Source organism: Penicillium brevicompactum (genome assembly GCF_028827555.1).
Source record: "Penicillium brevicompactum strain IBT 35665 chromosome Unknown utg000003l_segment0_segment0, whole genome shotgun sequence".
Taxonomy (NCBI): Eukaryota; Fungi; Ascomycota; class Eurotiomycetes; order Eurotiales; family Aspergillaceae; genus Penicillium; species Penicillium brevicompactum.
The window spans coordinates 4,947,395-4,973,555 of NW_026623206.1; the positions used below are offsets into that span (position 1 = coordinate 4,947,395).

At 48.1% G+C, this 26,161-nt stretch overlaps 4 protein-coding genes across 4 annotated transcripts; 2 read left to right on the forward strand and 2 right to left on the reverse strand.

Annotated features, from left to right (window-relative positions):
* Positions 1 to 2,984: 2,984 nt before the first annotated feature.
* On the reverse strand, positions 2,985 to 3,221 carry N7506_005545 (uncharacterized protein; the record flags this gene model as incomplete). Its single annotated transcript, XM_056954839.1, has 1 exon — positions 2,985 to 3,221. The coding sequence occupies one exon, from the start codon at positions 3,219 to 3,221 to the stop codon at positions 2,985 to 2,987; it is 237 nt and encodes a 78-aa protein (XP_056813728.1).
* A 10,375-nt stretch (positions 3,222 to 13,596) lies between these two features.
* N7506_005546 (uncharacterized protein) lies at positions 13,597 to 14,592 on the forward strand (the record flags this gene model as incomplete). The annotated part of the gene is made up of 3 exons (XM_056954840.1): positions 13,597 to 13,843; positions 13,926 to 14,084; positions 14,138 to 14,592. The coding sequence occupies 3 exons, from the start codon at positions 13,597 to 13,599 to the stop codon at positions 14,590 to 14,592; spliced, it is 861 nt and encodes a 286-aa protein (XP_056813729.1).
* A 1,557-nt stretch (positions 14,593 to 16,149) lies between these two features.
* N7506_005547 (Endosulphine) lies at positions 16,150 to 16,634 on the forward strand (the record flags this gene model as incomplete). Its single annotated transcript, XM_056954841.1, has 3 exons — positions 16,150 to 16,176; positions 16,223 to 16,303; positions 16,353 to 16,634. 3 exons carry the CDS (start codon positions 16,150 to 16,152, stop codon positions 16,632 to 16,634), a joined length of 390 nt encoding a protein of 129 aa, XP_056813730.1.
* Positions 16,635 to 23,983: 7,349 nt separating this feature from the next.
* Positions 23,984 to 25,681, reverse strand: N7506_005548 (uncharacterized protein; the record flags this gene model as incomplete). Its single annotated transcript, XM_056954842.1, has 1 exon — positions 23,984 to 25,681. The coding sequence occupies one exon, from the start codon at positions 25,679 to 25,681 to the stop codon at positions 23,984 to 23,986; it is 1,698 nt and encodes a 565-aa protein (XP_056813731.1).
* Positions 25,682 to 26,161: the final 480 nt, after the last annotated feature.

A 26,161-nucleotide genomic window follows, 5' to 3' on the forward strand; every position in this document is an offset into this window, starting at 1 on the left:
AGTAAGTAGAAAGCCAAAGCGGCATATTTCCGTCTTTGTCTGTGCAGTTCACATTGGCACGCGGGTGACTCAGAAGCAAATCGACCACTTCAGTGCGATTGCTTTCGATGGCGAGATGGATCGGCGTATAACCCTTCCGGTCCTGGGTGTCTAGCACCGGGTCTTTTCGTCTTAGAAGCCGCCGGACAGCGGCTACAGAACCATGGGCGACTGCTTGATGCAGCGGTAGCGGAGTGTCCCGTGATGAGTGAGTTCCAAGAAACAAGTCGGAGTCGGGGTCGTTGAAAAGAATCATTTTCATCACGGGTCTATTGAACTGGCGTGCCCAGGCCCACGGCGAGTCGCCTGAAACATCCTGTAGATCAGGGTTGCTACCTCTTGACAGCAGAAGATGTACGAACTCTATCCTACCAGCGAAGACCGCTAGGTGGAGCGCCGTTCGGCCGTGTTTGTGTTTGATGTCCACTCTGACTTTGGGTTGTTCTAAAAGTCTCTTGACCATGGAGTAATTTCCATAGTGTATGGCATACCACAGCGCAGTTTCGCGCGCTTGATTTTGAATGTTGATGTCTAGCTCTCGACGTTTCAGCAAGAGCTCACGCATTGCGGCGGAAGAGTATTGAAACACCCTCATCAAAGGTGCTTTCCCTCGGTAAAAGGCATTGATGTTGGCATTGTGCTGGAGCAAAGCTGCCGCAAGATCAACATTGTCGTCTTTGACGGCCAGGTGCAATCGATTGCTGTTCTGGAATTTGATGTTATATCTCCAGATGCTGGGCTGGAGTCTAAAATCAAGGTCTTTGCACGATTTTGCAAGGGCGAACATGGCACTACCATTCAAATGCGACACAATCCACAGCAAAAGCTCGTTGGGCAGGTCTCTGATGTTCGGCTATAATGTATTAGCTCATCGGTAAGCCCGGTAAGAATGAGTTGAAACAAACCATGATTGGACAGCGGATTGGAGCTAGAAGCAAATGAAGTGTAGGTGAGGGTGGGGTGAGAGTTGTGAAAGTTGAATATGGGAGGCCTTTATATACTCGCCTCGGCTAACTCCCATGGCCCGCTAGGAGCGTAGCTTGTGGCTCCGCTGAGAGCTGCGTAGCAATCGCACGGGAGCATCAAAGCCTTGACAACAATGTTCGTGGAAAATTTCTAAAGTCTAGCTCCTGGGAACACCAAAGTTGTTCCTAGTGGCGTGTCAAGGGCCCCGGGAGACCGAATCTCTCGCAGTACCACTTCACGCATCTATCGCCATAAGCGTTGAGGCAAATCACGACCTGCATGCACTTCGAAATGTAAGGAAGTATCTCTCAATTTTGCCGACTATGCTACCAACAACAGTTGCCAATCCTTCTGCCAATGCATGGTCATCGCAATCTACAGTCATAACTGTAGCTGATTTGGGCAGCAGTGATCTGGAATGATATCTCTTCTCGCAGGCCACTGATCGGCCTATACCAGCGCATACTGTATCCAAATGCATTCTTCGACGCATCGACTGTTTCAAGGAAGCATTCCATGTTAGCATCCACGCAGACATCTAGGCAAGGAGCCTACAGCGATAGCATATAAAGCTGGCGAGGGAACACCGCAGAGATTCCCCAACACCAACTCCCATTCGACGCAGTATCTGCCTTTGACTACCACCTCAATGTCTACCATGCTGCCTTGGAATCCCTTTCTTGTTTGTGAGATAGAAGTCAGCCCCAGCGACGGTCCTGGCTCCTGTTGTGGGACGACGAAAAAAGGCGCTCCGTGCAAAGGCTCTCCGTGCAAAAACTCAATCAAATGTCAGGATACCAAGTTAGGCCATCAGAAGCTGAACATTCTCGCCAGAGAGCCGTTGCGACATTTCAATTTTGCAATCCAAGCTCTGCGGTATTGCTAAAGAATTTCTTTGCGCGAGATGGCACCGGCAACGGCAGGCCGACCAAGTTGGCCAGCAGTGGTATGAAGCCGCCGTCCGCAACCAGGCGCGAGAACCACATGGCTTCAGAATGGCTTCCGTATCAGTCATGGAATATCTGGGGTCGGTACGAATGCCTGCACCAGGGTCTCTCTGGTCCTTTTCCAGGTCGATCAAAGCTCGAACAACCGCGACCTAGCCTCTCCCCGTCGTCAATGCCGGACCCTATAGCCGCCGTCGTCTTTCGAGTTGATTTGGTTGATCACAAAGTAGGCCAACTGTCTTTTGTCTTGGGATACTTGAGGTTTTTGATTCATCCATGCTATAGATTAAGCAATATTGCCTGAGCAAGAGGGTTTTCATTAATGGATTGGTACATGGTGGAACCTTGAGTCATCGAAGAAACGATTATGAACATTAAGATTGGTCGCCGGATAAAGAGGTGCGTGAAGGTCAAGGGTACGGGAGGCGCCACAATAACCTGGTCACGTGTGACTGATCGCCTTAGACACCTACATTTCAGGCCACAACAATCTGTCGAGGGAAAATTACTGAGGATGCCCCACATGCTTGTATTGAATATGTTTTAATCTTAGTCAGCTGTAAACCCCATACACACTGCTAGAACTAGGGGTAATAAAAGAACAGAGTCGTCATCTATTTCAATTGGCTGGTTAGAACCACTATCGAATATGATAGCTAAATATCTCCGAGCACACTAGTAATATTGCGGTCCACTATACTCGACATTTCCTGGTAATGTCGTATGTAAGCTCCTCTTCTGTAGATCCTCTCCGAAACGGGTTCTAGTGGTAATCAACCACTGACGGCAGGTAGGGCGGCTCGAGCGGACTTACGATCGCCGCGACCGACGATAGGGTTTCTCTTCGTTGCTCAGCGCGAGGGTGTTGCGTACATGAGCGTACGGATGAAGGATCAAGCTAAAGTTTGATATTTGCTTACCGCAAAACAAATGACAAATTTCAGTAGCTTCATGAAGAGCTGGACAGCCGTTTCCGTCGAATCTTTCCCCTCATCTTCCCCGGATTTTTCAGCGGCACAACAGTTGTCGTCCCTACACACCACTGCCTTCACCTTGAAAAATGGCGTGTTGGGCGTCACGGCAAGTCGAAAGAAGCTCAGTCTCAGATTCCAGGAAACTGACAAACATAAGGAAGCACTCCCAATCCAAAAGTGATTCGCGACAGTGCACTGCGCAGACAGATGTCCCAGCCAAAGCCAGCGCGGCCGTTAGTAGATGGTCGGTCGAGCCGGCCATGACCTCACCAGAAGCGCCTGACCGTCCTGCCATTTGGCAGTCTCCAGTCCCACATGACATATCCCTGTCGCCGGAATCCCCTTCCCACTCGCGCCCGGTTCATCGACAGTTTTATATGCAACCCCTTCAGGACAACTTGCTAGACTGTAAAGTTTGTCGCGAGTCGGATGCTTTCTGCGATCACTCTCGGCCGCAGTGCTCACACTGCTACCAACAGCAAACCCTTTGCTTCTACGTGACCCCCGGGCAGAAGTCCAAGAGCAAGGCTGAAATCTGGAGTTGGTTGGAGCAGACCTCACGCAAATGATAGTTGACGAAGATGACGAGAGACAGAAACAAGGAAGTGGTTGTGGGCGTGGATCAGCCAGCTATCTACCTCGACACTGCATGTGTTGTCAGTTTTTACATAACCTGCGGCTATATGCCCCGGGCATACGGAGGGGCCTGCTCGCAGAATTGCCTAACTCTTGTGCTAATGGATGTCATGTCACTATTGGAACTAGAGTTGAGGGATAAATGTCTTTAAAGCTTGTCCTTATACCATTCTCATTCTTTTGGGTCCAGAATTTCTTTTGCGGTCGCCCGCAGCGGCAAGCCCATATAACAGATAAGGGTAGACCTCGCCAATGTCCATATGGCTGGCCCATGGATGGACATGTCCAAACCGGTCCTTGGGAGCCCAGTTTGGACAGTCCTCTGGTGTCTAGTGGGCGGGTTGAGGGGCACCCAGTCCGCCCACCTAGACGCCCTAGAGAGCCCAATGGGACAAAAGTGGTGACAATGTAATATGCATAGAGATATGTAAATTTTGCTATAATCAATCGTCCTTAGGCTACGCCCGTAGACAAATCCTTGGAGGAGCCGTTGTATTTGTATACGAATTCCTAGAGGCGGTATACGTATACCAGAGAGCACGTTCCGCATGTAGTGAACGTTCAAATCCAAACGTAATAACATCAACGCAACTTGCTCGGCATCAAGGGCAGCCAGCTGTTACCTTATCAGCCCTTCTCTGGGCCCCCTGATTGCCAAGACTGTGGGGTAATTTTATACTCAGCCCCAAACAGAAGGTTCTGAGGCTTGGATCTTACGCCAAAAATAGAAGCTAGTCCTTCTGGTATGGACTAGGGTTAAGCTTTAAGGGCTACTCCCTCACACTCCAAATAGTGTTAGCTCTCATCTCAAGCAATCAATCTCTTACAAGATCAAGATTTCGTCCGACACAGATTGTTGTGCGGACTGCGCTTGGTTGGAAACGGCATGAATTTTCATGCCATGTCCACAACTGGAAAGTACTAGTACGATCGGGGAACCCACGCATCCAATGCTGCCACTGCTAGCGTTAGCGAGCTGGGAATACAAGCAACTATGATAGCATGCGAAAAAGCATCCATCTAGTTTTTGGTGCTCTTGTCATTCAACAACTCTCATCTCATTGCCGTGAGTGTCTTCTACATTCAGCCTAGTAGCGCTCCCTATTACATCTGGGTAAAGCTTTCGGTAACTGGAAGTGAGATATGTGGGCTCTACTGCGTCAGTGTGACTGTTCTTATTCGTCTGTTATACCAATTTATCAAGTTTGCTGCAGATGCCGATACAATCACAGTGACCAGAGAGGAATATCTTTGTGTTTCTGATGCGTCCTTTCCAGCTTTTCTTTTTTTTTTTTTATATGGTTTAATAGCGCTCGTTTATCTTGGAAGATTCACTGAAGTCATCGGCACGGAGAAATCCAAAAGACTGGCCGGAGATGTGGAAGCTTACATTCTATTGAAAGGATGCTGCTTATAAAGGTGCTGGCATTTTTGACTCTAGGGGCGTTAGGAACTGCGATTGCGAGACAAACATCCATTCAGTAACGGATATCTATGTCAATCTAAGAATTTTATAGATAAATATTTGTATACGGGACTATGTACCTAGAATGCAATATTCCGCATCAATCTGCTTTACTACGCACATATGCCAATGATCAAACATATACAAACCCGTATATGGATAGGCATAAAGGCGAAGAGGGGTTTCATTCAATCTGCGGATAAGCAAGGCTCCCTTTCCATTGTCGCGTACCGTCAGGCAATTGATCGAGATGCCGACCTACCTATATGGTTGCAACAATATCGATCTCAATGTGGCGACAGTAAGGAGAGCTGTGAAAATACATAAATACGAGCAGGCATCGGGTCGGTAATGATTTGCGTTCCAAGTATATCTTAGTTTGCATCACTACTGCTGACGCAGGGATCGACCAGCTTTCTGGCCCTCTGTAGTTTTGTTTGAACCCTGTTTGGCAGCTTCCCAATCACAATCTCCATGACCGCCAATCGAGCAACTATTTCAGCCAATTCGTTGCGAACGGTTTCATTCCAGTAGCTTTGATCATACGATGAGATCTCAATTGGCCTGTATGGAACATCATTGCTTTTCATTCTCAAGGAAAGGTGAACCAGAACTGACTTCATTTGGCTAGCTAGTCATGACGTTGTCAGCGGACGAACCAGGAAATCATACTCTGTGATGAGGCGAGTAATTACTTCGCCACGCATTTGAAAGAAAGCGTATTGCTGTCTCCAGCGAGCTGAGTCTTTCCGGGTATTTTCAAGTCCGCTTCGTGTCCAGACATCAGTTTCCGTCATCGGGAGGCTTCACTTTCACTCTCGTCCGCTTAGTTGCTCTTTTAGTCGTCGCCAGAGCAATCGTTTCTGTTCTGGAAAGAGTCGTCCCCTGTTGTATAGCCTCCCCCGGACCTCGACGGATTGCGGGTATCTTCGGGCTTGGAGGACGACAAGGACAATGCACATTGCAATCTTCTGGGAAAGTCTTGTCGTCAATGAGTGTGGGACACTTTGAGAATTCTACCCATTCTCGCGTTTTAGCCACGGGAGACGGCGAGTGTTCCCGAGTTTGCTCGAGTGTACCGTAAAAGAAGAGGGCGCACTGGCTTTAATAGATATTTGTATCGTGTAATCGGAATTGACCACTTATTTGATTGCAATGGGAGGCGCAAGTTCAACTATCTCCCAGCCATACTTTCCACAACCGGGGCTTTATTTAGAATGGATCTCAAGCCATGACTCACTAAATTATCTAAGACCTTTCATCGTTTAGGCCCTCATGTTTTTCCACTGAATTCCACGTTGTCTGCCAAGCCAACGTTGATAGATGATTCATGTGCACTATGGAAAAGGCCAGCGAATGTTGTACGAAAAGAAAGCCAGATTAGAAGAACGTGTTTCAACGAAGCGGTAGAACCATGCTGTGTGGACAAGAAAGTAAGACACCCAGCATTTTTCGCTTCAACGTCGCTGCTCAACACAGCCACCTTCTTTCCAAGGGTACAATAATAACATGAGGGCATGTTTGGACTGGCGAATGGCGAGGGTCTGAGACCAGCTCACCAGACTGAGCCATGGCTCGACATCCAAAAAGGGTCTTTTTTAATGCAACGGTAGGGTCTTTCGTAGTTGACCGAGGAATGAATGGATTTTCAACTCAACAAACCGACACCTCCGAGTTCACTTTGTGTTGTGTTGTTCACGCGTTCTTCCCTCTTCTACCACTTGCCTGAGCATCACCATTTCACCACGTAGCGCATCAAGCTGGCCGGAATGGGAGGAGAAGAATCTTCTCTCTTGGATAGATGCCCACCGGGAGCTGTCATGGAAAGCCCGCTCCGACGCATATTACGAACAACACCGCGTGGCCCGAAGCGCTGAGTCTCTACGGGGAAAGAAGTACCACATTCTGCGGAAGTGTCGTCCCACTGACGCCAGATCTTCTAATCGTTCAGGCAATCAAAAAAAATCAAAATCAGTTCGTGGCTTGGTCGGCCGTAGGGCTTCATTGTCGGCTCTCCCACACAACATTTCTGCCGAAAGCAACATTGACAAATGGTTCGAAACAATCCTCACGGCCGAGGCGAGCCAGACCGACAGCAATGGATCAAGTCATACGAGAACCGCTAGATCAGGTACGAAATACACTTCCTGGTATCACCGGTTATCATTTACTCATTACAAGCTGATCCTCTGTCAAAGGTCGCGCGACGCGAGTATCAATCCTGTCTTGGCCTAGAGAAACTCGATCGTCTTCTTCAATGTGGGACTATGTGCATCGTGTTTGTGCAGCCAGGAAGCTTTAATAGCAGTGAATAGAACGCTTATACTAGCAACAATTTGTTGTCATGCGGTTTACGTCGTGATAACGAAGCAACAGAGGCCAACTATCTCCATCACTAGCCCTGGTGCACGTTGCTATCACAAAAACCCGTGATAGCTCCGCAAGAAAGCCGCAGCGTGAGAAATTCAGTCGTGGCTGTACATATCCCCTCATGTAATTATAAAAACAAGAAAAATCACTCTTCCTTGGAGTCACAACAGCATTGAGAGTGTCCCAGATGTCAAACTTTGCTTTTCTGTTACCGTCTAAAGTGCTGTTATAAATCAGCTATACTTGCACATCCTTTGTGTTTGTCTCTAATCCAACACTATGTCATTGGAGTCCCATGCGGCCTCGAAAATACTGCGGGCAGTGTATAAAGAGTAACAGAACTATTAGTGTCCTCGGAACAAGATCGGGACATGGTAGCAAGGGGGCTACCTAGGAAATTACAAAATTACCTTGTCAGCTGGAGGTATTATCTGTGCTTGCATCTTCAAAAGGATTCGGTTAGATGGGTGGTCGAAGGCAGACTGATCTGTAGAGTAGAAGCTGAGGCATAGGACTTATTTTCGAACCACGCACTAGTCATATTTGACGAGAAGCAAAGGTTTTCCGAGTCAGTCCAAAACTGGCAGACTCAAGTCACGAGGAAATAGATTTCGCGCAGACCGTGGAATCATGAGCGGGCCCGTCGATCAGTAGGCGAATCCCGAATCAAATCGACAGCTAAAGTTTTGATGAAATATGGAAACGCGCGCTCGGTGAGAGAATGCGGCTGTCACAAGGACTCAAGGTTGAACTCAATCGAAAGCTTATCTATAGGCTTCTGCTCTACTTGTTTGTTAGATTCGCGTGATTAAATCTGTCAGAGTCCGAAAATCGGAGGGAAAATCGAGGTATTCTCTCCAAGGTCTCACGCTGGCCAAATATAGTATATTATAGAGGGAAACAGCTTTATTCGTAAATTATCTCGGTCGCCAGATAAATGGTCAAGATGCACTGGTTGCTTGAAATAAAGTTTGTGGGTCGGCCGGGACCAATCGGTTTCTCGGTCTCTAGTGCACAAACCGGAGACTTTATTTAGTTAGATCTACCATCGTGTCCTTACTTAGGTGGCATTGATTTCGAAAGCTATCTGCTAGAAACATCAGACTGGCGACCGAATTTGGCAGATGGAGAGGATGGGTCGGGCTCAAAGAGAGTCTACTCTCTGCGAGGAAGGTGCAGGACAGAAGACATAGCTTCTAGAACGTTCTATAGGCCAGATAAGATAGCAGCTGCTTCCCCTCGACGGAGGACCAATCACTCTCTTGCGAGGGCAACTGAACCGCGGATCAGATCTCTGTTGCCAGAACTCTGTGTGATATTCCAAATAGTCTCCTGCCCCAGCAATACCTCCTAACTAACAAAGACCGCTGTTCCATTGTGCCCTAACGGCCGTCGGGTTTGGGTTTGTGGATCATGTCTGGACCCTTGCTGATCGTTCCGATTTCTTCTCCGGGGCCAAAAATAGACCCTCCTTGATATACTGTCCCGCGGGTCGCCGCAGGGATCTGCATCGCACTACCATACCTGCGTCGGTTCACGTTCACGCGCGGTGTTGGATCGGTGCAACCGGCGCTTCTTGTATCTAGGTACTCATCAAGGTGACAGTAGCGTTGCAATCTGGCGAGGGGGTGGCGATCACGAGAACCTAGCTCGTGAGCCATGGTACCTGAAATGACTCACTTCACTATCATGGAAACTGGACTCGGGTTTCTATTCTAGGCTTTCCAACAAGGTATAGACTTTTGATTCTCTGTTAAAGGAAAACAACGAATACATGGACTTGGGAGTATGTTCGTAGTATTTGTATCGACAGGTAGCAAAAGAATTGGTAGAGGCACCATCAGTTGGTTGCGAAGGACATACAAAAGTACCGTTCGAGTAGTGCGAGGGTAGAATTAGACAAAGAGGACTATAATTGGATCAATGGGAGGCACGTCCTACGACCAACATCCGGTACAATCGAATGTGACTGTCTGCCACATTGTCCAACCCATTATTGCGGTACCTGTTGAAGCACTTCAACCCTCATGAAACAGACGGTGACCATGGCTATTGACCATGGTCAAAACGGGCAAAGTAATCTGCCACCGCGTTGAGGCATTCAATTGCAGCTTGAGTGATATGTAGGAATCAGATTTTTGCGGCGTTACTTTCTGCTCAACAGGTGATGATAATGGTTCATCACGCTCAACGCAGGTTTTGAAAGCAATGAATCCAGGTTGAAACTTGAGTCTGTAGGCCAAAAAGTCTCCTAACACCATTTCAACGTTATTCAAATGTCTTCAACGCCAATAACGAGACGGTGATTCTCGCTACCATCTGCGCAACTGGTTCCTTGGTCGAGACGTAGCCGAAAAAATATAAAGGGGTCCAGATTCCCAGCCCAAAAAAATCGGGACTTCGGTCCTCACACTCCGCTGTGTCACGATGTCCCTCTCTTGCCTGCGGGCTTGAGCGCCTCCGTGGCCACGGCTGTCGCTGCGACGAGCCCAGCGATGTAAGAATGTGCTCCCTCGCTGCCATGAGCCCCGCGAGTGTAAGAAGGTGCTTCGCAGGACGGGCTCTGCGTTATCAAATGTGTCTCGCAGGATAGGTCTGCGTCAACAACAATCCTCGCAGGGGGCGCTGCGTTACCAAGTGAACTCCGCAGGGGGACGCTGTGATGACAAGTGAGACCCGCAGGAGACCGCTGCGTTAACAAGTTCTCTGCAGGAGACCGCTGTATTACCAAGTTCTCTGCAGGAGACCGCTACAATACCAAGTTCTCCGCAGACTAGGTCCTGCCTCAACAAAGCGCCTCGCAGGGACATCTGCGACACCAAGAGTCTCCGCAGGGACATCTGCGACATGAAGCCCCTCTAGCCCGTGCTGGCACCTCTTCGTGGTGCTGGGGACCAGTATTCGAGTATCAAGAGTACTCGAAGAAGCAAAGACCTGCGCACCATCTTGACGATGTATTTTGTATTCCAAAATCATCATTGGAGAAATAAAATGAGCCCTAGATAGAAGCAAACCAATATCAAAATCATAACTTGAAGATTCAACCTTCGTTATCGAGAGCGGTATTCCCAACCCTCCTGTCTTCATGGTTTGCGGTCGGCTAGTCTTCCCGCCGCAATAGAATGTATTTGCCATCAGGGGCGTGGAGCGAAGAAATGGTCAGTATTTTGGTGCATCGTGGATGTGTTGACCGGGCGTTGATGAACCTTGATGGTCGTTGATGGTCGTTGATGGTCGTTGATGGTCGCGTTGATGGTCGTTGATGGTCGCGTTGATGGTCGTTGATGAACGTTGATGAACGTTGATGAACGTTGATGAACGTTGATGAACGTTGATGAACGTTGTTGGGTGTTGATGAACGTTGACGGTCGTTGATAATGTTGAGTATCACGGTGGTCAAAGCTTGTGTGGCGAGACTAGCGATGTACATTTAAATAGACGGGTTTCCCACTTTTGATAGTAACCCTAATAAGAATATTACAACTACCTATCTCAACAGTTTGGAGAGAATGCAAGTGAGCTTATTGGCCTTTCAAAGGTGCTCTGTATCTGACGTCAACTGCCGGGCTTCTAATGGAGGGAGAAAGAAAGACACCTTTGTAGGTCAGATAGACAAGCGACAAAGGTATATTAATTTAACATGCAGTACCTCATAAATAAAGAGAGAATATTATTCTTGGTAGCATTAATACATCCGTCCGTTTCCTCAAGTTTTCTGCATCATTCAATTTGGCCCACACTTTCCCGGATTCACAAGAGGCTCAGGGCTTCTCACAGGACGTTTAATTTTTTCTGATGTCAGAAAATTGCTCGCTTTGAAGCCTCATATCGACGGTTTTCAAATCGTGTGTGTCCAGCAATTTATGAGGTGTAATATGTCTGGACGGAGGAGTAACATCAGCGGAAGGTGGAGGTGGTTTGGTTGTAAATGAAGGTTTCTCAATAAGCACATGCGAAGCAAGAGCATTTGCAAGGGTGTGGGTGACCATCGGTGCCTCCTGCATGTTCGGATAGGCTCTTTTAATACTTTTCGTTTAGAGACACAATATGCTTAGGCTGAGAGATCGGATGTGCGTATTAGATCGTTGAAAGTGAAGGGTTGAATCATCGATAAACTGTGGCTAGACATCATTTAATTCTGTAATCGACTTCTCATCTGATTCCAAATACACAGTAACACCTCCAAGTGAATGAAAGACACGAGCTGGTGTCTATATCCATCGCAAGCCCATGGTCTCGAATTTACAAATACCCACCCCACCGTAGCCTGAGTGTCGGTCAGCCAACAACAACCTTGCTCGAGATCATCCAATGGAGTGAAGCTACAGCTATTTTTGGATGACACAAAACACTGGAGCCTGGATCTAACTTGAAATAACAGCCGAACTCCTATTATCCTTCGGATGAAATTTCGAGGTAGATCGGGAATTAGAGTTTAGGGATCAACGGTTCACAAAGAGCGAAAGCGAGAGCGAGTGAGCCAAGATCTAGAACAATAGTGAACAATAGTGACGTTGTCATCTTTACAAACATTGCCTTGGGTGATGTTAGGGGAGGTGACATATGGGCATGCGGCATAGTCTACATGATCCAACTGTCTGTCCAATTTCCGTGTCGCACCACCCGGGCAGTGGATCCCGACAAATCCTGTATTGAATATCTGCATTGCCGTTCGAAGGGTTATAGTCCTATATAGGCTCTGTAAGATGTAAGTTACCCATCCGAACGCACCGGATTCCACACGCTCAATATGAACATACTCAACATGAACATACTCAACATGAACAAATAACTAATACTTCACAATACAACAGACCTTTCGGAATGTTGTTTATGCCATGTTGTATGCTGACCCGGGCCTGAGGATTACCACAGAAGAGATGCTGAGCTCCGAATAGGTCCTGGGAATTGCTGTTTGTCAGATTGGGGAGACGGGGTTGTAATAATCATGTCATGTTTTGTTTATGTCTCCCAATTTGTGATGAACTTACATTCCACAGCGATTAGGAATGTTCTTCGCAGATCTCAGAGAGAATTTCCACAGGCCCTCGTATCTCCCAGATACTCTTCATTCAGGCGCCGACCGACGATCTGTACACTCACGGGGGGTCCCACTAGTCTCTCGGGCGAATCCGCCTATCGTCAACTCAGACCAAAATTGTTCTCAAGGTAAACAATTACTAGCAATTAATGCTCATTGGATGTGCTGTGCTTTCCAGCGAAATCGAGCTTGTATTGAGTTGTTGTATTCGAAGGTAGCTACTCCGGAGAGAACCTTGCTAATATCATTGCGACGGTTCTCGAAATATTTGTATATCTGATAAAGTTATGACAATTACAGCTGACAACGCATCTAATAACGATACCCTACACCGATACATCTACCAAAAGCTGTTTCAGCGGTAGGATGGGTACCTGTCCGAGACTATCATCCCAGAAGGGACGATGAAATTTACCCACAACTCCCGAACCCGCTGCTTTGCTCACATCTTGAACTTGGTTTATGAAAACTATATTGAGGTGCTAAGATACTCACCCGTTTGGAATCTTCCTGTGTGGATGTACACCAGGTTTCAGGAAAGGCGAGCGACGTTCTTCATCAAGCTCTATACAAAAAGTGTATGTATATACTGAGACGTTGACTTAACCGCTGATCATTGTCTAATTTCTCTTTCTTGCATGATATCTTGTTTTTTTTTCCCGTCAAACCCTGAATATCGACCGATGAAAATGCAGAACCACGGAAAGGTCAACTCACGTCGTTTCCCCAGATTTCTTCTTCTCACCACTTGCTTATTCATTTTCCTTCGTTTTTGTAGCTTCAGGAACTAGGGCTATGACGTCACATGGACAGATGACATTCATGGCTATGATGCCTTCGCTCGTACAATCAATCACTCAACTTGTCTGGCAAGTCATGCGAATGGAGATCAAGCAAATTAATAAGCTATTCGTACTATTTGATTTTTTTTTCGGCAGTCATATGACTTTCTCATCATGGGGTCATGAAGAATTTGCCACTTCCGATCTAGTACGAGTCATTGAGGCAAAAGATGGCCGAGAGACATATAGGCCCGCTGTTAATCGCCTTTTATGGGGATAGTCATTCCGACAAGAGATAATTCATATTTCTCCTGCACAATAACTATCTTATTTAAAAATACTTTCTAGTCTTGTATTACAAACTCACCTCATCACTATGTCGAATTTCGTGCACAAGGTCAAGGATGCAATGACTGATGACAAGAGGGATGCACCTGGAGCCCGTGGCAACCGACCTCCTCAACGTGAACATGGATCTTTTAATCCCCGCACCACAGAATCGGATCCGAACCAATACATCTCTTCTAGCATGAATCAACCTTCTGGCATGGGCTCTAACAATCCTTACGGCTCTCGCCGCTCTGACGATGAGCCTGGTGCCTATCGCGACTCCAAGGGCAACGGTTGGTCTCCTCAGACATATTATTCACTTCTCCACTTCCACCTGTCTTTGCTTGTATGTTTGTATGCTGATTGAGTATGTAGAAAGCCATAGCTCATCTGACCCTGACACCTATGGATCGACGGGCATGGGCGGCTATGGTTCAACCAGAGCTACTAGCGCGGGCTCCGACAACGTCAATCCTGGTCCTCATGATTCGAAGTTGGCAAATAAGATGGATCCACGTGTAGATAGTGATATGGGTAAGCCAAGCTTAATTCCCCGGGCCAGAAAGTCGGCTTAAGACTGCATACAGACAACCGCGCTCAACACTCTGGAGGAGCTACCAAGCCTCAAAAATCCGGCAATGCCCCTAGCAACACGGATCCCCGCGGACAATCTCGCACTCAAGGTCTCGACAATCATCAAACTAGCGAAGATGATTTTCAGAAGTCGACAAACGAAAAGGATTTTCAGTCCCGTCCCTCCGACAACAACAACCCTCTGGGTCAAATGACTAGCGAACAAAAGCACGAAACCTCTACGGAAGAGCACAAATCTCACTCCGCCACCAGTCACGTCAAACCGTGTCAGACGAATATGCAAAATGAGCCGAATTTCGGAAGTAACGCTACTGCTGGTAGCAGCAATACATCAGGTTCCAGAGAGCCATCTGGTACTCAAAATGCTGACCCTTTGAATAAAATTGATCCTAGTGGGACCCGATCGAATGAGCAAACTAGTCCCGCTGATCAGCGGAGTGGATACTAGGCCCTTTTTTTGAACTTGAATTTGTGATCATCTGTATGCCTTTTTCTGTTTTACTAGTACTACAAGAATGGAATGAACAACACTGAATTTTTTTGGTTTACTTTGTGGCTCTAGAACGACGGAAACAAGGCCATTTACGTCCGTGCTCTTTAAGCTCTAAATCTGTTGTAGCATGTGTATATTGGTTGTATTGTTGTGGAGTTGTGTGGGTCACAATCCAGTAATATAGATAAAGGTCTAACCCTAATGCATGAGTAGTGCGTATCAGGATGACAGAACAATACCATCAAAACAGGTGCTCCAACAAAATCCACTCGCAAAAGACGCTATGGTAACCTAGAGTTACGTTTGATGTTGTTGAAGCTCAAATAAGCATCGTAGGCCTATAGATTATCAAGAAACAAGTGCTACTACTATCGCCTCGTGAGCGCCTCTAGACTAGACACATCCAGGGAAGGCGGGGGTAGTAGGCGAGGTGGTTCTATCGGATGAAGATAAAGTAATTAAATAACTAACGAATTTGAAGATTACTTCCAATTTGTGCAATTTGTTGTCAAGAGTGAAAACAAATTTGAACTATTGACAATCTGTGAGACATTGCAGGTAGTCTATACTATCATCCGCGCAAAATTTAGATGTTGTGTACATATACCCGGTCACTGTTACAACCTTCACATGCGACCATAGGGTGTGGGAAACAGGCCTTACCGTCCGCTCAGCCATACTCAAGTCACACGTCGATAATAGTTGAGTGGGGGACCACCAGCGAATCTTCACTGTTGTATGTTTTTTGTTTGCTTGGTCTTTGGGAATTGGACAGAAATTTTGTTTTTGCGGTTAGAGCATCTCCCGGGCCTTCGCTGCTAGTAACGACAACCGACGATAAGGTGGGAGGGCCGGGGGCGGGGCGGCGGCCACTAGCGACTAAGACATAAAACCTGTACCCAGCTCGTGACGAACGAGATAATTGGGTAGAATATTGATAGTAGCAAATTGTTATATTGGCGTATTTTCAACTTATGTTTTATGCATTGATACGGTAAGAAATATGGCATTTTCTTGTAGCATGTGTAAAGTAGTTGTATCATCACGGAGTTGTGTGGGTCACAATCCAGTAATATAGATGCAGGTCTAACCCTAATGCATGAGTGGTGCGTATCAGGATGACAGAACAATACCATTAAAGCAGGTTGTCGGAATGTGGTCGTTACAGTACGGACTAGTACGGGCATAGCCAATTGAGTACTTGAGAGTGTCATTTTTATATACTATAGAAAGTGCAAAATAAATAGGGGATGAGCTTAGTAAGGTCGTTGAGAGCCTTACGATCATCAGGCAGAGGGGGTGCTGAATATTCCTCGGGCGCGCTAGTAACATCTCGACCCTCTTTTGTTGACACAATTGCCCCGCCGGTCTAGCTGACTAATCGACTGCATCACGCGACATGATAAATTACGTCATGAACGTTAACTCTGATAATCTTGAGTATACTTGTTCAGATCCAGTCCCATCGCAGGCTTGGTAAATCATCTGAAAATACAGTACTAATATTTCAGAATGCAGTCAGGAGGACCAGATTCCGAAGTAGGTCTCACCCTTCCTGAATCTACGACGCTAATGATCTTCTTAGCCATTGTCTAAATCCGAGAACCGTATCCTCAAAAAGTACGGAAAGCTGCCGCGTGGAGGCTTACTTGCTCAAAAGTCCAAGGTACTTAAAACACAGTTTCTTATGACGCACGCTAACTGACCACTGACAGGAACGGACATACTTTGACTCTGGCGATTTCGCTCTTTCTGCTGCTGATCGCGAGACTGACAACGGCGCTATCCAAACGGGCAAAGCCCATCCTCATCGGGAAAGCATTTCGCACCCTTATGCCCCTACCCCGGCCTCTAGTAACGTTGACGAATATGCCAACGAAGACATACGTAGGAAAAGTGCGAGTACTGAAGAGAGTCCTCTCCTTCAACAAACAGACACTAAAGACGAACCGACAAACATGGAGGGACAGGAAGATCATATCTCTCACGAACGTTAAGACCAAATTGTCACATTGACATTAAACACAGATTGTATGTCATTCAGCAGGACAGTACGAGCAGTACGATAGCTCTTCTATTTAACAGGTTACGGAATACATTACGGTCTTATGGGTTTGAGAAACTATCAAAGAGCGTAGGTGGTGACAAAGGATTTCCGAAGCACTGTACAGGTGTACACATTGGGAGCAAGTTGTGTTGTAGTTCAGAGGTATGAATTGACTTGTTATTTCAGAGGGATACATGAGCCTATATATACAACAATGAGCCAACTTGGTCATCCGTATAGACACTTCGGAGCTGATTCTGACGGTGCGGCTTGGTTCCTGATCTGCAACAGCCTCATATCACAACATTCCCCCTCAGGATCGCTTTGCTGGCAAGGCGATACTGGATTAACGCTGCGCAGGCAAGCCTCGGTGAAACCATTCAAAAGCCTTCGTGGGAAATAAAGTGGAAAGAGCGCCTGTGCTGTCACGTTTGTTGCCTCCGAGTCTCCAAGGCTTCGATTCCTAGAAGACTACAGAACTTGGCAAAAGCCGTAGGTCCCAACGGCTTGGTGAGACCGTCAGCGGCCTGTTCCTCAGTAGGAACATATTGAAGACCAATCTCGGCAGCATTCAGCACTGCTCGCTGATAATGGAATTTCACGTTGAAATGTTTGGTCCGTTTGTGGAACTCGGGATTGCGCGAGAGGGCAATGGCGGACTGGTTGTCAGCCATGATGTTGGTGACCGGGGACCGATACATTTGCGTTTCTGCTAGGAAGGTGCGGAGCCACTGCAGATGTAGAAGGGCATTGTATTGTCCAATGTACTCGGCATGAGCCGTAGACGTGGCCACTTCCCCCTGTCTCCTGGACGACCAGGAGACTGGTGCGCCTGCGAGTTGGAACACATAGCCAGACGTGGAGTATGCCCCGTCAGTGACGACGGAGCCACCGAAGTCGGCATCTGTGTATCCGATCAACTGACCACTGCGGTATGTAATGCGATGGCATTGCGTGGCTTTGACATAGCGAAGCAATCGCTGCAGGGCGACCGGGTGGTGCGATTGTGGCTGAGACGTGAAGCGACTCAACGTGCCCAGCGCAAACGCGATATCCGGTCGCGTTCCGACCATCAGATACATCAATGAACCGATGGCGGTTGCGTATCGTGCTTTTGTTTCCTCGTCCGGAGGTTCTTCGTCTGGACGGCGATTCAAGTCTTGCTTGGGATTCATAGGGGTAGATTTCGCTTGGCAGGTTTCCATGCCAAAGTCGCAGAGAACCTTTTGGATGTACTGGTGTTGGTGAATGGAAACGGCTCCGTCGGCATGGTAGTCAAATTCGATCCCGAGGAACGAACGTGGAGTTCCCAGGTCGTTCAATCGAAATTCTTTTTCCAGTGCTCGTTGCACTTGGTCTATCTCGTGCGAGGTTGATGCAGCAACGAGAAAGTCATCGACGTAGACGCAGATCACGCAATTGGATTTATAGAACACGCAGTTGTCCGATTGTGCCATGGTGAAGCCATGAGCGGCCAGGACGCGGTGGACGCATTGGTACCAAATCCGCGGGGCCTGCTTGAGTCCATACAAGGAACGACGCAGCCGGCAAACATATCCTGGTTCTTCGAAGCCTTCGGGCAACTCCATGTAGATGGAAGAGTCTACGTCCCCATGTAAGAATGCAGTGACCGCATCAAATTGGTGAAGCTTCCATCCTCGTAACACGGCGCTGGCGATGATGCAGCGGACCGAGTCCATCCGTGACACCGCAGCAAATGTTTCATGGTAGTCGATGCCGTGCTTCTGCCGGTAGCCTTTGATGACCAGTCGCGCTTTGCGCGTTCCGTTGGTTTTGGTCTTAAAGACCCATTTGCAGCCGATCACATGATCTCCGGCGGGTACGTCTGTTCGTAGAACCTTTTCCCATGTTCCGTGTTCGAGAAGAGACGCATATTCTTTCTGGATGGCTGCCCACCATTCCAGTTGATTCGGGCACGACACGGCCTCGTGGAAAGTCGACGGATCGACTGTGCGCGCAGATGTAGTATTCAGTGCGCCTGCGGTGTACACTTTGCCAAGTGATTCCAGTAAGCGCCGTGAGGGTCTTCTTCTGCGGCCATAGATGGAATAGCCGAGGTCCTGTGTGGACTCTGCTTCCTGTTCGATTGGATTGACCGGTGGAAGTGTTTCCACATGCTGAGATGGCGTTTTCAGTCGTTCAGCCAAACCTGGAGGCGATGCTGGTGGCGTAGGCAGTGCGCTAGGTGGAGGTGGCACCACTGGTGAAAAGACAGGTGATGGAGGAGCATTGTCTGGGAGGTCGTTGCCTGTTTCCCCCTCGATGAGTGGCGCCACTGGGGTCCTCTCATCGAACTCGACATCACGGGAAAAGACTGTCTTACCTGAATGAATTTCATACAGCTTGTACTGGTTCGGTTCACTGTAACCTAGCAATCGGCACTCGGAGGATCTGGGTCCGAGCTTTGCTCGATGCTCTTTCGGGATCAACACCCATGCGCGGGAGCCAATCCGTCGCAGATGCAACAGCGAGGGCGGCTTCCCGTAAATGATTTCGTACGGGGTCTTCTTGTGCAAAATTGTTGCTGGCGCGCGCAACTTCAGATAGACCACCGTGTCCACAAGCTCGGTCCACCAGGAAGGAGGAAGGTTCGCATCAGACAGGAGCGTGTTGATCCGCTCCCGGATAGTGCGATTCGTGCGTTCGGCCAGACCATTCTGCCCTTTGCAGTATGGCGGCGAGGTGTCAAACTCAACTCCCTGGGTCTCGAGGTGTGCTCCGATCGGCAGGTATTCTCTCCCGTTGTCGGTGAGGAACCTCTTGATCTGGGCACCGAACTGTCGGTGCACCCAGGCCGCAAATAGTCGGAACTTCTGGAGCGCTTCATGCTTCCATCTCATGGCATATGCCCACGAGCCACGAGAATAATCGTCAGTAAAGGTGATCACGTACCTGGAGCCATCTTTGGCGATCGGCATCTCCATGATGTCCGAATGGATCATTTCAAAGATTCTCGTTGAATGCAGACGTGGCCGTCTTGCACGGGAGTTCCTCTTCTGATGCTGCTTACCCGACATGCACGCCGGGCACTGCGGCGTTGCCAGCAGCTGCGCCTGCGTTAGCGGTCGGTACGGAGTGCCGGTCTGCCGGAGGACCACCCTCAAGTCTCCCCGGTTCAGATGTCCCATCCGAGCGTGCCACATCGCTTCGGAGGCCTGGTCCACTCCTTTGCACGCATCTTCTTCGAGTATCACAGCTTCACCACTGAGTTCAGAGGTTGACGCTGCGCATTCTGCGTCACTTGACTCCTGAGGGTCGTCGACTTCCATGGCCACTGCCTGCGGTTCCAGGGAATCTGCATGGCCACAGGTCGTCGGCGCCCTCGCCAGTTGGACTCGCTCTCGGGATCTTTTGCTCACATGGCACCGCAGGATCAACAGATCCTCCTCCGCATGGTAGGCAGTCCCCACGGTCCGTCGTCGGCGTTGCACAAAGACGTTCTGCGGGTGCGCCACCACCGAGTAGCGGTCTCGCAACAGCTTCGGCACGCTGATCAGGTTCATCCCGACGCGTGGCGCGAAGTATACATTCTTTAACACCAGGGGTTGGTTGAACTTCCCCCGGAGCGTGAGCTTTACCGTACCAATCCCTTCGGCTTCTACTGGATCGCCCGCCGTGTCCAGCATCTCGCGGTGGGGCCGCAGACTGCTGAAGCAACTCCGGTCCCAGCAGATGTGGCTGGTGGCGGCCGAGTCCAGGATCCACCGGGGTTGCGGTGCGTGGGTATAGAGAGTCGTCACCCTCGCCCTCACGATATTGATCCTCGGTCTCTTGGAAGTCGGCGGGCCCTGCCGATCTTCTCTCTGGCTTGACGGTATATTTTGCATGTTGTTTCTTGGTGAGCCGGAAGCACTCCGTTCAGCCTTCAGGGCATGGTCCCTAGGCGGGTGTATTTCGCGCTGTTTCTTCCAGCACTCCTCGACCACATGGCCGCGCTTCCTGCAGTAGGTACATTTCTTGGGATTTCTCTGCACTGCATTTATTGACGGTCCTGGGACTCCCTGCGGGGGCACGGGAGACTCCTTTCGTCGGACCGTCTGCTCGGCGTTGGACAGCCGATTTCCGATCGTGGTCGGGTTGACCGGATCCTTGTCATTCTGGATCGCATCCACAACCAGGATGTATTCCGGTCCGATCTGCGTAAGCAGTATCGCAATATGAGTCTTGTCACCGATTGATCCTGGAGCGATGGCATTCAATCGATGTACGAGCAGCCGTACGCGATCAACAAAATCACGTGCACTGGCGCATCGTTCGCCGGTTGTCTCGCGAAGTTGAGCAAACAGTTCGCAGAAGGTGGCGAGTTCCATTCGCCGGTACCGTTCTTCAAGTTCATTCCAGAGGTCACGGGACGTCTCTAGTCCCGCGACATGAATGCTGATGTGGGGGGACAGGTACCGGAAGATGGTGTGGTAGGCCTCGGCTTCACGGCGCGACCATTCACGGTGGCGCTCGAATGCCTGGACCTCCACTTCGAGGCGCGCGTCAATGGCTCGCTGCCTCACCGCCCCATTGAGGTGGGGCTCCACCAAGGGGTGGATGTCCGCCGTAATAGGTTTGGCGTACTTGAATAGACAGTCGGGACGCTGAAGGTCGCCCGACACGACATCCCAGACCTGCCTGGCTTTCAGGTAGGAGGTCATGAGACGTTTCCAGGTCGCGAAGTTATCGCTTCCCGTCAGAGGCTCGATGGCCGTGACGGCTCGGTCAGGAGAGTCATGGACCAGAGCAGACATAGTATTGATTGCGAAAGCGGGGTAGATCATATAATCAAGATTGATGAGATGATTCTCAGATGAGTAGAGACGGCACCCGAGATTATGCTCTCGGGCTCATAACCTGTTGTTGTTCAGAGGTATGGATTGACTTGTTATTTCAGAGGGATACATGAGCCTATATATACAACAATGAGCCAAGTTGATTGGAAATCAACTTGGTCGTCTGTATAGACACTTCGGAGCTAATTCCGACGGTGCGGCTTGGTTCCTGATCTGCACCAGCCTCATATCACAACAGTGTTGTCCTCTTGTGGTACCAGTTGAGAGATCTACCCCGGTCACTCTTCCATTATGGTCTACCTCAGTTGCAAATGTGAAGGCAGGGGTGTTGACTGGAGAGTTGGACTTTGATTGCAAATGATCACAATATAATGGTCGGTGCAAGGTCGGCGAGGAAGACTGTTTTGAGACTAGCATTTCGTGAAGTCTCGAACTGTCCTCAGGTGATACCTGGCTTATCTGAGAGCCAGTGTCATGGTTGGATGTAGGCTTCCGCGAAGCAAATGTCGGCTGCATGTTCCTTGTTGTCAGCCATATGCCCAGAAAAGCGACAGTTGATCTCGAGATGTCATAGAAAACAAGGGGAAGTCGGGATAGAGGCATGTACGATACATACGTTTGCTGGGCGGTGGTTGTTCTTTTCCATTGCAGGTGCTTCACTTGCTTGATGTGAAATCAATCAAGCAAGGGAAGGCCAGAGCATCTCTCCGCTTAGTCTCATACTGATATAAGCTGACTAGCCCAATATTTTGGGTCTTTGCCAAATGGCTGGTATGTTTCCTTCTATCAAAAATTAGAATTTGAGGTAAGATCCAAGGCACGTAGACTCACATTGTTGCTTTATGTCTCATGCTGGGGATAGAAAATGTCAATCTTGCATATCAACGTCGAGCCGCATTTCTTGAATTCTCTAACCCGCAATTGGTCTAGCCCGCAATTTATATCGTAACAGGTGAGAATCGTTGGGAAAATCCGCGGATGCGGTGAGCATCGTTGAAGTCAGCTTCGATGCTCAGACCATGGCATTGCGACATACATAAATGCTGCATGCAGCCGTGGCAAACCGCTGTTTGATTGCAGTAAATTAATTGACAGATGGCGCCTGCTCTAAGCCGTGTCGAGCGAGAGGAGCTCCGCAAGCGCCGGGTCAAGCGAGAGCAACTCCGCAAGCGCCGCAACAATCTATTACGGCGCCACAATGAATTTTGGCTTCTATATGGGATGAAGAGCTGGCTCATCATGGAATCGCCTGATGGTCAGATTTTCACATATCACTCTCACCCAGATACCCCTCCACCCTCCAGGGAAGACATGGTAAGACGATGTTGACATAAGGAATGGTGATTTGCCGCTGATTGGTGAAAGAAAATACGCTCCAAGTCTTCTGTTGTTCGAACGCCTCGCTATTATAGCTCCATGGTCTCTGCTCAGCCAGTCGACAAAGAGCTCCCCGTTCTCTGCGCTCCAGTTCGTCAATACAACAGATGGGAAGCTCTAGCGCAGCTTTTGGAGAATAGTCGTCGCATGTTTTCGTGATCATCGAACCCTTTTGCGCCTACTTAGTTCACTTTGGTGCACAGTGGGATTCGAGAATTAGCAGATCTCAGCGCAGTCGCTGAAGCAATATATCAGCTCTGTATGACATTCAATCTCTTTGGGTTGCTAGCAAATCTGGCTATGTTTTTTGTGTACCCCATACATGCTCTGTGGACTCTGGGATATTGTTAAAGGGACAGTATCTGTCGGGTCCGAGGGATGCAGGCACTAGTACTCGAACAAGCACCAGCAAGAAACAGAGCAAAAAACGAGTGATTCAACATAATTTACTACCCTCTTTGGTTTGTGAAATGGCTTTGGCTCACTGACAGGAGGGGACCGACCGTCGGTGGGTGCTTAGTCACGGTGATGGGTTGATGGGCCCCAAACAGTACAAACATGTCGAGAATTCAGGTGCCAAGCAAAGTTGAACCCTCTTTTTCGGATTTATCAATTACCTTCCGTTTTACCACCGTTTTTCTACCTTATCACTAAGGTAATTTTTAGTTAATTTTGTTATTTTAGAATTAGTTCCTATTAACTCTTTATATCACGTCTAAAGTCGCGAAAAGACGCGTGTATTTAGGAATTTTATAAATTACAGAGGTTCACTAGAAAGTGGTGGTACTCACGCATAAACCTCATATATATATCCAAGATCAAAACATGAATATCAACATTTTTCGCGATATCTTGACTTCCACCGGTCGGATCCAACTCAAAATTGAAACAAATAATAGTATCACTACTATAAATCTATCGTTCAATTTTGAACCTTGTGCGACAAGTAGAAGTTCGTGTTACAGCGATTACACATGTCGATTTGTCAGCGTTGAAATGGGTTTTAATGTCATTCCTGATCGTTCCGGCATCCCGGCCGTTCCGGCACCACATCAAAACTTCAACTTTTCTACCTTTTTTAAAACGCCATTTAAACAACCAGAACACCATAAATTTCACTAAATTATGCTTTGGGGCATTTATTAAAAGAATGCCCTTTCTGATTACACCCAGAACAGGTGATTTTCCGACGCACAGGGGGCAAAACAGGGAGTGTAGGTTCAACATAGGGTTCTAGAGCAGGTGCAGGATCAAATATATATCTCACACTAGCACCTTCCTCACCACCAACATTGGTAGTAGGACCCGGAAGCTCTGTTAAACTACCTTTGTTAGGTATTTGCTTCTTTGATTTCTCCCTCTTTTTTGTCTGCTTTCGATTCCCCTCCCGTAAACGCTTGATTTCATCCCGCATCAAGATATGCTCATGAACTAGCTTAACCGACATGTTGTAGAACTGTTGAAGATCACGTTTTGTAGGCGAAGAGATCTTATCAGTGGCTGAACTTAGACCAGAATCGAGCCTAGATTTGCGTATTTCTAGCTGCCTAGTCGTCTGAGGTACACCAGTAGAGATATTGCTACCTGATGTTGAACCTTGTGAAACTGGTCGATCTAGTAGAGGCGGATATTGAAGGCGAATGTTAAGCTTTGATAGTACCCGATCAGGATCTAATGGCACTAGACCAGTAGCTGCGAAGGCACTTTGAACGATAGACTCTTTGAATGAATCGTTACGAGCCGCTGGAAAGATATCAAGGAAGTCATCTTTCTCAATCGAATCGATGCCTAATCGGGTGTATTCCGCAACCCGCCTTCCGTAAGAGCGCTTTAACACAGCAAAACAACCAACATCAAGAGGCTGTAAAAGATGAGAGGCATGCGGAGGCATACATATTGGTATAATGTTGTTTTCCTGGCATATCTTGTCGAATGTGGCGGTGAGATGACTATCGTGGCCATCAAGGACCAAAAGACAATCTTTCCCTTTCGTCTGACTTTTGACATGCGGAATGAAGTGTTTTTGGAGCCAATCAACGCCAATTTCATTGCTCGTCCAGCCGTTTGGACTAACGTTAAGCGCCCAATGTTTTGGAAGGTCGTCAAACCATCGTACCATAAAGTTTTTGCCTTTAAAGATAACGTATGGTGGGAGCGCTCGCCCGGAGGCGCAAATTGTTTCAATAACAGTCACCCATTCGCGATTGCCAGCTTGTAAAACACCCCTCCGACCGGTATAGAATGACTGTGTAATAATCTTTGTCGTTGCACTGACTTCCATCGCAAACCCTGATTCGTCAAAGTTGAAGATATCATCCGAAGTGATACCATATTGAGCAATCGTTTTTTCAACAAGCTTATACCAGTCAATAATGGTCTTTGGATCTTCCATTAAAGCGCGTTTGTAGTCATATCTGCGAGAGAATCGACTAGAAAGCCCAGGATGTCGTTTAATATATTGTGTTGGCCAATTCTTGCTGACGGTCTGGAGGGTATGTTCTCCACGGTTTTTAAGTAGTAAATTGGCCATATCTCTCAACATAGCGATCGTAAGAGCAGCACCTCTATGATCCATAGAGATTAACCAATCCTGGATTGATTCCTCTTCTAATTGGGTGAATTTATGGCCTATAGCCCTTGTGTCAGACCAACTAGTAATCCCTTTCATCCGGTCTTGTAATGTAGACCGTGGGACCTCAAAAGAGCGAGCAGCAGCAGCAACAGAGATAAAGCGGCCATTTTTTAAAGCCTTAATTGCTAGCAGGATTCTGCCTTCCTGCTCAATTGATTTCTGAGCTTTTTGACCGCGGATTGGCGGCATGATAGACGTTTGAAAATAGGAGGTTTGGTGAAGAGAAGAAAAATTAATGGGGTGCCGGAACGGCCGGGATGCCGGAACGACCAGGAATCACGTTAATGGGGTGTATGGCCCCCACTAATGGGCCGTGGGCTCGAAGTTTAGGCCCAACCGGCCTATTGCGAGTCTAGGTTTACAATAGAGGGTGGTGGAGATGATATGATTCTCGACGATGAGGAATCAAAGCAAAGAATATATTCACCATGGGTACCGGCAAAACCGGTTGCTCAGCCTACTTTACCTTCTATGCCCTTAGTTCGGCGGCAGGTAACATTATCTAGCTGTGAAATAAAAGGTTATACATGTTCTAAATGCCCTACACGTGTTCAATAGCTAAAAATATGTTCTTATTGTACTTTTGATAGTGGACAAAATCGAATGGTTTTCACTAATTTAAAGGGGAAGGTCGCTCGTGCGACCGTGGGTCACGTTGTGTGGGTAGCC